The 11947-nt window shown below is 38.2% G+C and overlaps 2 protein-coding genes across 2 annotated transcripts; one reads left to right on the forward strand and one right to left on the reverse strand.

Moving 5' to 3' along the window:
- The first annotated feature begins 2462 nt into the window (after nt 1-2462).
- On the forward strand, nt 2463-3882 carry LOC145488489 (QRFP-like peptide receptor). The gene has a single exon (XM_081467365.1). The coding sequence runs from the start codon at nt 2829-2831 to the stop codon at nt 3828-3830; it is 1002 nt and encodes a 333-aa protein (XP_081323491.1). The 5' UTR covers nt 2463-2828; the 3' UTR covers nt 3831-3882.
- Nucleotides 3883-9440: 5558 nt separating this feature from the next.
- On the reverse strand, nt 9441-11375 carry LOC145487902 (QRFP-like peptide receptor). The gene is made up of 3 exons (XM_081466675.1): nt 10376-11375; nt 10003-10074; nt 9441-9468 (listed from the first exon to the last, which is right to left on the reverse strand). Exons 1-3 carry the CDS (start codon nt 11317-11319, stop codon nt 9441-9443), a joined length of 1044 nt encoding a protein of 347 aa, XP_081322801.1. The 5' UTR covers nt 11320-11375.
- Between the last annotated feature and the right edge of the window lie 572 nt (nt 11376-11947).

Genomic DNA, 11947 nt, shown 5'->3' on the forward strand with positions numbered 1-11947 from the left:
GCAGAAACTAACTACGGTCCGTTTCTATTCTTACTAGGACCTATTTATGGACAAAATACAAGCGAAATCGATTTTTCGACTTGTGCCACTGATAGGCGATCTAGGTCCATTTTTATAGGCATTCACTCTCAAATAGCCAGTGAAAAACAAGTCGACCCAGACCTCGTCCATACTACGCCGGAGTACTTTATTTCTCCGGTTAAGCCTTCCGTCCACATTAATCTGTCACGAAAATGGAAAACATTTGATGCGCTTTAGAATGAATCCAAGCCTAAAAGTGGAGCTCCTAGGTCGGGTTGTTCAAAGCCTGATTAAGCTAACCCAGGATATGGGAGAATTTTGATTTGAATTTTTTTAACTTGGCGGTGTGTTTTTCCGCTTATATTGTTTGTCTTCTGAGTTTGAATAATCTCAAACCACACAAAACATAAGCAGTGAAAAACATTTTTATACAAGACAAATTGATACTTCGGTTAACTTTTAAGCCTGGGTTAGCGTTAGCTGGCTCAGTTCCGAACAACCCAACCCTTACTACAGTAAGTTAACCCGGTTTGAGCGATCCAATCAAAAAGCTGGTACTTGGTCAGCGGTTAACTTTAAAAAACACGTCACCTCGATGAGCTCAAAACTTGAGCTCGCAATATGGTCACGAGATACCTTGTTTTGGCAGGTGTCAATTGACCATAAAATGGGTATCTAATATCAAAAGTGTACGCTGTTAACTAAGGCCGCATCTCCTATTAATATAAGCGGCTCGTGCAGTTTCAGCTTTTTGAAACACTCACTCGTGCAAATTAAGTCCAAATTGAACTCGAAACCGTATGATTACTTATTAATAATATAAACAGTGGATGAAGTGCTGGAAGCCCTTTCTTGAGGCCATTTTTTCTCATTCGAGAAAACATGTTTCAAAGTAAAATAAAATCGCTATAAACATCCTACTTTTCTTCCACATCAGCACTGGTGGTTCAGTGATAGAATTCTCCACTGGCACGCGGGAGGCCTGGCTTCGATTCCCGGCCAGTGCAATGATAATTTTCTTTTTCCTACACGTCTGTACATGATATATTTTTCTTTTCCTACAAATGACTCGGAAGGGCGACAATCAGTCTTTTTGTTGTGATAAGTAATGGTAACAGGACTGAGCCAGGAGCGCAGCCAGCATTTTTGCATAGAGGGGTTCCTACTGTATTATCGGTGACCCAATTGAAATGAAAATCCAGCGCCGGAGGCGCTCTTTGCTAGGGAGGTCCGGGGGCATGCTCCCCAAGTTTCCAAACCAAGGTTGTGATTGGTTGATTTAAGCTACAACTTTGAATGTGATTGGTTGATTTAAACAACAAATTTGAATGTGTTTGGCTTACTGAACTGTCCGATAAAAACTTGGCAAGTGAAATAGTGGAAAATAGGAGTTTTTTAAGCCAATCACAACCGAGAAAATTGTAATTTTTATGATTAAGTTGTGTAAGCTTTCGTCTAAGGTGTTACGCTAGAACCAAGACACCGCGCGTGTTAGTACTGGGTCCTTTTTCTTATCAATAACAGACGAAGTGAACTGTTTCCTTATTGTTACCGTATTTTACTGCTTATCAGTAACGAGTTAGAAATACATAAAGAATTGAAAATAAGCGATAAGAATCATCATGATATCATTGTCAACGTGATTGTGAAAATAATCTGCGAGTCCTGTTTATCAAGACCGCTAAATTTGAATAATAAATGTAAAATTACGTTATATAAAAACTTTCGCATCGGTTTTTGATGTCTTATGAATAACATCTCGTGCACGCAATCATTCACAATAATTGGACTAGGTTGAGAAAAATATCGTGATTTGTCAATGGCGAGCAGATCAATTATTTGCCGAAGCGGAAGGATGAGGCAAATAAATGATCTACGAGACAATGACAAGTCACGACATGTTCCGATAACCGAGTTCAATAATTCTTTTATGGCATTCGATCACTAAGATTAAATCACTCTCTGACAGCTCAGGGAAGCGATATGCCACTTTTTACACACGAGCGGAATAGCTTTAAAGTCGTTTTTGACCAGTTCTTAATTAAACTAGACACGTAGAAAAACAGCATCACGGGGGTTGCATTTTAGTTAACTCTTCATTATATAAATTCAACCTGAGGTTACCAGTGATATTTACATCAAACAAGCGTTGATAATTTTTTAATAGGAATATGCTGCTTTTAATGACCTTTATTGTTTACCTGCTAAGTACAAGACTTAATTAAGTGGCTGTACCTTTTACGAATAGATTTATTACTCTCAAACGAGATTAGCTGGGCAAATTGAAATGCGTACAAAAGAATTTTAAATTGTAGCTGTTTATGAATAGGCATTATATTTCCTTGTGGGCGTGCTATTACTTCAAGCTATCTGTATTGACCTGAACTTTAATGCATTTGCAATACTGAGCAAAGATGAAGCAAACGGGGCTTTTCGACGCAAATGAAAGAGATTTTGTTCATTTGTTGGCTCTTTCGGTAGCTCGAGTTTATCCTCTAAGCAATGATTTTATAACCTCTTTATTTTCTCATTCACTACCTGACGTTTTTAACGAGAAGTCTATATACCGGCCAAAAGAATAGAAAACTCTACCTCCGCCCATCTCTCAAAAACGTCTGTGTTAAAGAGTATTTCGTTGACAATGTGACTGGCCTGAGGACACGAATTGATAATGCCCTGTAGTGATAGTTAAATGGTATTTAAATTTGTCATCCACAGACGTTTTCAGGTGTCTTTTGTGTAAATAAGACTGATATTTGGGAATGAACTTGGCTTTCTGATTACATTCGTTCCTGCTGTTTGAGGCGATGTGTCTATTAATCTGCTCAGAAAATTTCACCGGTATGAACTCTACTGCAAACCAGGGTTGCGAACTGTTCGCTGAAAACTCGCCGTCTGTAAAATACCTAAAGACGCTTGCTTATGCTATAATCATGTTATTTTCGCTGCTTGGAAACACAGCTGTAATCATGATCGTCTCGAAAAACAAACGAATGCGGACAACGACAAATTACCTGATTGTCAATATGGCTGCATCTAACCTTTTAATTTCTGCGTTTGCCGTGCCCAGAGAACTCACCGAAATTTACACAGGTTTCCGCAGATGGCTCCTAGACGGACTAGCAGGTTTAATTCTGTGTAAGCTTGTCTACGTCTTTCAAGACATTTCTACCGCGGTGTCCATCCAAAGCCTTGTTGTTATGGCCATCGACAGATATCACGGAGTGGTTTTCCCATTCCGGCCTCCGATTTCAAAATCCAAAGTTTGTAAGGTTGTGATTCCAGTTATTTGGACTGTGGCGATTGGTGTGCACAGCGTTTATATTTACACCGTACGACTGATGGTACGAGATAACAAGACTTATTGCACTTTCAGCTGGGTGCCAAAGTTTGAAGAACGACAGACACAGGAGCATTACTTTATTTTCATTTCAGTGTTTTTAATTTTGTTACCTTTGTGTGTGATTTTTTCTTTATATGCACTTATTTTGTTGGAGCTGAAAAAACGTCAGCGTGCTGGAAGCAGTGCATCAGTATTGAGTAACCAAAGACGGAGAGAAGATGGGGCAGTGATGAAAAAGATCCTATGCATAGTTTTTCTTTTCATTTCATGCATCAGCCCGGTCACTATTGCGGCAATTCTTTTTTATTTTGTATGGGATTGGCATATACCTTGCGGAATGGACAAATTATTTCAGGCAGCGAAGTTCATTTTCTACTCAAACACCGCTTTAAATCCATTCCTCTATTTTGCTTTAAACAATAAATATCGAAAGGGATTGAAAAATTTATTAAGACGAAAGCTGTAGTATGAAGACAACAGGAATGAATTACCGATGATCGTGCTTCAGTAAAACTAAATGCACATCAATATATATACATATACCTTGCGGAATGGACAAATTATTTCAGGCAGCGAAGGTCATTTTCTACTCAAACACCGCTTTAAATCCATGCCTCTATTTTGCTTTAAACAATAAATATCGAAAGGGATTGAAAAATTTATTAAGACGAAAGCTGTAGTATGAAGACAACAGGAATGAATTACCGATGATCGTGCTTCAGTAAAACTAAATGCACATCAATATACACCCCTCGACAGAATAAAAGGCAGTCTGGTAGATAATTTGTTCCGTATTGGAGGGATTAATAAATGAAAACTTAGCTTGATAATTGAAATGCGGTTATTTATTTGGATAGCTTCCCTCAAAAATCTAGCCGGCTTTAGTCTGCCTGACCTAGCCGGTAATGCTAACCCAATTTCCTAAGAATATTTTAAGGAAACTGAGAAATGCTAACAAATATGTGTTTATGAGAGTTTTATTTTAAAATCCTAGACCTAAGTGGTAATGTGGTAAAAGTAGCCTTAGGGTATTGTGAATTTGATACCGGCCACTTTTGAAAGGAAAACTGATAGCAATAACCGGGTGTTTTCACAAGAATAGAGTTCCAATGAATTTTCTGATAAAGTTTTATCTGGACAGTTAAAATATAGAGGAATTAGCGTGTGATTTTAAAGGTAATTTTGTCAGAATCTTGATTTTCTACGTTTGATGTAATTAGATCTGTGCTAATATTTGAATTAAAGACCCGCTCGGCTCCCGGATGTAGCTTCGCATGAATTTCACGAGTGGTGGGCATGTGTTCTCCATTAAAACACTCGTGTCTTTATAATAAAAATTAGCATTACACAGTGGAGCGAAGATCTGAATTTTATTTTCGAGTGGTAAAAACAATACTTCACGGGCGAATGCAGCAAGTGAGTAAAATCTTGATTAAAAATATAATGCAAACAGCGGTGATAAACATTTAAAAAACATGCATTTAATGAACTTGACGTTTCGTATGCTAGGCAACATACATTTTCAAAAGTATAACCGTAAAAATTTTTTGGAAAGCTCTTTATATGTATCAGTGGGGGTCTGGAACCTAGACAGAAAACATCTGGAGTAGAAATTTAAGACGTTTCAAACGGAAATTGTCTGTTAAGTGACACAATGGAAAAGCTTTCATAATAAAGTGAAAGTTTTTCACTCTTGACATTGGCCTTCAATGCTGGCTGTAACTCCTGAATAAACAAGGTCTCGTTAACCTGACAATGGTAGTCAGTCTTGCTGGACGCCAAAATGTCAAAATGGTCCCATTTGATGTTGTGACCAGTGTTTGAGTAAAATCATGTTTTTAAGACAACAAAGTAATATTCGTATCTTGAAGTCACCCTTTAACAACCCTAATAAGCGGGAAATGACGTCATCAAAATTCTCACTAGTGGCAGATATGGGGTGTTTACCATTTAGCAAAAAAGTCCGGAAATTTCGGTTGAAAGTCAAATGGAACTGTAATTTTCTGGAAAATCCGTTCGGAAATTGTAGACTACCTTCAGACGTAGTCCTCTTTTTCCGTTCAGAACGGAACGGTGGAAATTTCTTTACCATTTGCTAAACTTTCTAGTTTCCAGTCTCTCATCAGCGGCAAGCAATTACGAGAAATCGAATTGCAAATGGTAAGCGCCATCTCGTTCGGTTGGTTTACTGATTTTGGAAAAACCCTTACCATTATTCAATGGTCATCCCAACCGGTTTATTGTGACAAATGGTAAGCGCCCGTGGACAATATTATCAGGTTAGTGATGATAAGAGAATGACATGATATTACTCCGCGATGAACACGCGAGGACTGCTTTCGTGTAGTCACCATCCTCAGCTTTCCTTTAATTAAAACATATTACATTGCGAAACCAGGAAAAGATCATACCTGCGATAGGCAATGTGAGAAATAACTGTTTTCTCACTGTTTACAACGCCAAGGAAGATTAGATACGGCTTTTTATTATCTAGACACGAGTGTTTTAATGGAAAATATCGAAAAATACAACACTATGAAATTCATGCGAAACTACATCAGGAACAATTATCACATTAATTTTCAACAAATTTGTATTCAAAGGACAGAGCAACAATTCTGTTTGTATAAAGACAAATAATCCCGTGAAAAGCACTATAAATATGTTTTATTCTCTAAAAGCCTTTCGACTGCGTAAAAGTGCTGCATTCCCAGACGCTGGAAACGCCAAGTGAAAAATAGGATAAAATTCGGGATGACTTGATAATTCAGTATTTCTATTAAAAACGGTGTTAAGAATGACAAAAGAAAAGCGAATCTGGTGCTCAAAACCTTTTATCTGTTTTGTGCCACAATTTTTTTTTCAATCACTTTCACTGAACTTTTTGACATGTTGTGAACAAGAACATATTTTGTAGACGTCTTTTAGGCGGTATGTGGAATATAAATTCAGTTTAGCCAGAAGCGAACTTAAACGTCATTCCGATTTTAAGTGCCTTTCCAAGTTATTTTACATAGCCTTTACATTATGCTATTAAAAGAAAGCAGGTCGCGTTGGGTCCGTCAATGATGGCAAAAACGTAAATTCAGCAAGGACATATGGTGCATCAAGTCCATGCAAGGTCTATCAAATTGCTGCTGAATCTCCCGGCATTAATTCAATATACATTTCACCGAGTCAGTTGTAGATTTTCCTTGTCAGTCCAGATGTCAACATTTTAGAGTCAAGGTAATATGTACGTGTCAGCGAGTTCTCCTGCAAACTGACTCGGGAGTTTGAAATTTAAAATAATTTTTGTTATCTAAAAGCGGCTTTTCAACCATTGCTAGGTCCTTAAGTAATAGTATTAGGTCTGCAAGTATTAGTACAGATCTAAACGCAGAACTGCGAAAAGATTCTGACAAAATTCCCTTTATTAAATCAAAGGCTAACCCTTCTATATTTCCACTTTCCATATAAAACTTTGTTAAAAGATTTATAGAGACTCTTTTCTCTTCTAAACAAAGTTTTTGCTTAGCTTTTTGAAAAACTTGCTGGTGTCAAATTCAGAATGCCGTAAGGAATAACACTTCCTACAAACCCCTTTTTGTCATAAACACATATTTATTAGCTTTACTCTTTTAAGACTATCCTGAGGCAATTGTGTTAATATCACCGGCTAGGTCACGTAAACTAAAGCTGACTAGATTTCACCCCAGCGGGGGGTACTCCCAGAAAAATCGGGTGGGGGTGTGCGACCCGCTTCCCAAAATCCTTAACCTATTCATGACCAAAATCTGCGATATTCCCTACCCTATTTATGACCTGACCAAAAATTCGAAACCCTATTTATGACCTAACCCTTAAATCAAAACCCTGTTTCAGACCTGTGTTATAATAAGTTCCTTAGTTCAGACCAATGTTAAATTACCATAAACATAATTTGCGAAGGGCTTTTGTTGATCTTCTTTTCAAGCTTCAAGTGAACATTCAGCTGCTACACTAGATCCGGCATTCCATCCACACGCTAAAAGTTTCCAAGAAAACGCCAAAGTTCTTGACAACATCTGCGCCGCTGTCGAATGGGTCGCAATTGCATTTTGCGCGATGCCCGACAAACATTTACAGCATCCATTCTATTTTGTGTGGAAGTGGAAATTTGCCTTCCATATTGAATAATTTTGATTTACCGTCCACTTCTTCTTTAAAAACTCTATTTTAGCACTGCCATATCGCCAGGGTAACGATTTCAAGGCTATTCTGCCAAGCACAGTGAGATAAACCACGAAGAATTCGAGTTAAATCATCGCTGGTGATGAAAGAAGACCAGTTACTCCGGCCGACAAATGTAAAAAGAAGAACGCTGAAGCAAAGTTGATTTGATCATGCCCTGTCTCCTCAATATTCTGCATAATCAGTTTGGCGTTCTTTCTTCTGCGTTCGAGAGTATCTTTCCCTAATGTATTTATTCTTAATTTCTTTTCCATTTGAATCCTTTCTCAGTCCTCTTCGATAATCTGAAAACCGCCTTTGGACGTTCAATTACTGTTCAGCAACATTTTTAATATCAATGCGTGGTAAATGCTCAAAACTGGGAGCATTTTCATCGAAATTCGCTGCCAATGGATTACGTTTTTCATTCATTACGTTATAATTGTTATATTACCAAACAAAGAAATTTCCAGTTGTATCCCTTTGTCACGTTGAAGAAAGCTAATATTTAACGACTATAATGACGTCCAAAATAATCAAGGACGAGGAAAATGTTATAATTACAACTTACCAAGACCTAACCAAGACTTCTGAACATTGCGAAAAGACAGAGCGCAATAATAAAATTCACATTTAAGCAGCTCTTACTGCATGTTGAGATTTTATATTCATAAAAGATATATTCAGATTCACTGCTTCCGTCGCATTAGAATTCTATTTCATGAAATATCGCTAGGTTGATATTCAATTAAATGTACCACTGGATGTTATTCGCCAGCTGAAATTTTCGATTAGAATTGAAGTAGCAAGCTAATTGGTGTTGCGTCTGATCAAGAAAAACTGCTAGAAAGCTACATTTGCATATTAAACCCCGCACGTTTGTCCTTAAAGTGGTCTTGCCCACCTTGGTTTAGTCCTCTGCAATTTCCAAAGTTGCATCTATACAACTTCTATCAGTTCTTTCTTGTACCCGGTTAGTGCTTTTTGGAATCATCTCGTGAATCATAAGGAATTAAAGCTAGCATTAAGGCTGTTTTTGAAAGTTTGCATTGTTGTTATCATAACGTATTATGCTAGGACGATGATCAGTTTCCGTTCTCCAATGATTTTCAGTACTCGTTTGATGCCATTATTTAAGCATCATATAATACAGGGCTGTGGTACTTATCGATCCATAAAGTAGCGAGTGCTGAAAACCTTCACCAGCGACTTTCGTAAAGCTTTAAAGCTCTTAGTATGTTTTACCATTTTGAACAATACGGACCATCACGATGATCAATAAAGCTGTATTTAATGTTTGCTTCGCGTTAGTGTCAAACAGCCAACAAACAAACTGACAAAGTGCATTACGTAAACACGACTGTTCCCAGGTTTCGCAGTTTTAAACATTTGAACAGAGAAATTAAAGATTGCGACCAAACGCCAACAGGACCCGCGTGTCCATCAAGAAACGATATCGTATCATTCCCCAGGAAGTGATACCATATCACTATACTTGTGACAAGCTATGACAGAATTTTAGCCACGCTTTATCACAATGACACCCACCAACAAAACAAAACAGCACCTGCTTTTAAACGAGTTTACATAAATATATGTAGCTGCGATTTTGATTGGAAGACTCAGGGCAAATGTTTTTCCAACAGATAAAGCAACAATATTATTTTGTTTGTATAAAGCCCTCTAAGTAAAAAAATAAATAGAAACGTGTATTATTCTCTAAAACCCCACATTCAGCTGCTGAATAATTTTCGAATGAATCGTAAAATGTGCTGCAGATTATTTCCACACGTTGGAAATAGTTCGGAAACGTTGGATTAAATTTCCTGTAACAGGGGTATTGGTAATGTGGAGACGACAACTAAATCCGGTACTAAAAATTCTTTTATCTCTTTAGTGCCACAATGACTAATCTAATTTTTAAAAAAATGTGGAGAAAATTCTCACAAAATGACCTTTGAATCACTCGCTGACCCCTCTATTTACCTATCCAAAAATTTTTTGTTGAAAGATTCATAGCGGCTCTGCTCTATTCTCGTCAAAAATCGTTGTTGCTTTAGCTCTCCTAAAAACTGAGCCGGTATCAAATTCATAATACATGTAACCTAAGGCGATTTTCACGACAACACAAATTAGGTCTGCTTTTAAAAACTAAAACAGCACCATCCAAATAGAGCTACTTGAAAAGACAACGGACGCTTTTCTCATTAAAACATTTTTAACTTTACCTTCTTTGGAATACCCTAAGGAAATTGTGTTAACATCATCGGCTAGGACACACAAACTAAAACCATTTTTTCACAGGAAATATTAGCTAACAGAAAACATTAATCTTGGCAAGACCACATTTACAAATATCAAGCCAACTCCCCATTTCTGAATAATCCCGCCTTATTGACCAGACTCTATTTTCTCTGTCCTGAAGCACGTTCATCGCCAAGCCATACCTGTTTTCTGTAGGAGAGCGATTCCGTCTTAACAAATCTTTCAATCCCTTGCGATATTTAACAATTATTCCATGAAACCGCGTTGGATATGAAGTGATAAATAACCAACGAGCGCGTAGCGCGAGTTGGTTATGATCACTTCATATCCAACAAGGTCGAATGGAATAATTGTTTTAGTATATTCTTAATCGGGTTTTTGCCGCCGATTTTTATTTCAACAATTTTACAGAGCGGAAAATTTTTAAACTTGGCGCACTGTTTTCCATATAAGGTAAAACTCCGACTAATGGCTCATAGTCGGAGTTTTTGAGCCAATCAGAGAGCTAGAAATGCAATAGTCGGAGCTGAGAATATACTAATTATCATTTAAAGCAAAAACACGCATGGATTTAAAGAAGCATTCGAGTAGAAAAAGAACTTCGCTGCCTGAAATAATTTGTCCATTCCGCAAGGAATATGCCAGTCCCATACAAAATAAAAAAGAAGTGCCGCAATAGTGATCGGGGTTATGCATAAAATGAAAAGGAAAACTATGCATAGGATCTTTTTCATTACTGCCCAATCTTCCCGCCGTCTTTGGTTACTCAATACTGATGCACTACTTCCAGCACGCTGACGTTTTCTCAGCTCTAAGACAATAAGTGCATATAAGGAAAAAATCACACACAAAGGTAACAAAAACAGAAACACTGAAATGAAAATAAAGTAATGCTCCTGTGTCTGTCGTTCTTCAAACTTTGACACCCAGCTGAAAGAGCAGTAAGTCTTGTTATCTTGTACCATCAGCCGTACAGTGTAAAAATAAACGCCGTGCACACCAAGCGCCACAGTCCAAGTAACTGGAATCACAACCTTACAAACTTTGGCTGTTGCAATCGGAGGGCGAAATGGGAAAACCACTCCGTGATATCTGTCAATGGCCATAACAACAAGGCTTTGGATGGACACCGCGGTAGAAATGTCTTGAAAGACATAGACAAGCTTACACAGAATCAAACTTGCTATTCCGTCTACGAGCCATCTGCGAGGACCAGTGTAAATTTCCGTAAGTTCTCTGGGCACGGCAAAAGAAGAGATTAAAAGATCAGATGCGGCCATGTTGACAATGAGGTAATTTGTCGTTGTCCGCATTCGTTTGTTTTTCAAAACTATGACGATTATAGCTGTATTTCCAAGCAGAGAAAATAACATGATTATACCATAAGCAAGCGTCTTTAGGTATTTTACAGACGGTGAATTAACAGCGAACGGTTCGCAAGCCTGGTTTGCAGTAGAATTCATACCAGTGAAGTTTTCCGAGCACTTTAATAGACACATCGCCTCAAACAGCACGAACGAATGTAATCAGAAAGCAGAGTTTGATCCTAAATATCGGTCTTATTTACACAAGACACACCTGCATGCGTTTGTGCGTAACAAAATTTAAATACCACTCAACAACACACGCCATCGTCATTTCGCCTCTCGCGCCAACAAGGCTTTAAGCCCGTCGTTATCAAGGGTCTACCAACCCTGAGGCGGGGGGGGGGGGCAGGGGGGGCGGTACTCCCTTATATGGGCTATATAGGTATGGTTTTAGCACTCTAGTCTTGAATTGGGTATGTTTCCTGGACGAAGCTACTTTTTCATCATTATCAATAAGACCGTCAACAAAAGCCCTTCATAACTTATGTTTAGGGTAACTGTGCCAGCCGCAACGGTCATAAATAGGGTATCGAATTTTGGTTAGGTCATATATAGGGTAGCAAAACTCGCAGATTTTGGTCATAAATAGAGTAAGGGTTTTGGGAAGTAGTCCGCACAACCCCACCCACCTTTTCTGAAAGAACCCCAACGGCCCCGGGCAACCAACCTAACATTCCCAAGCGTAGAGGTTTTTCGGGAGCCATGGGCATGATACGGAGTCGAGTGCTTTATATTTTGGCGGAATTATGGACTTCTTGTT

This window comes from Orbicella franksi, chromosome 5 (genome assembly GCF_964199315.1).
Source record: "Orbicella franksi chromosome 5, jaOrbFran1.1, whole genome shotgun sequence".
Lineage (NCBI taxonomy): Eukaryota > Metazoa > Cnidaria > Anthozoa > Scleractinia > Merulinidae > Orbicella > Orbicella franksi.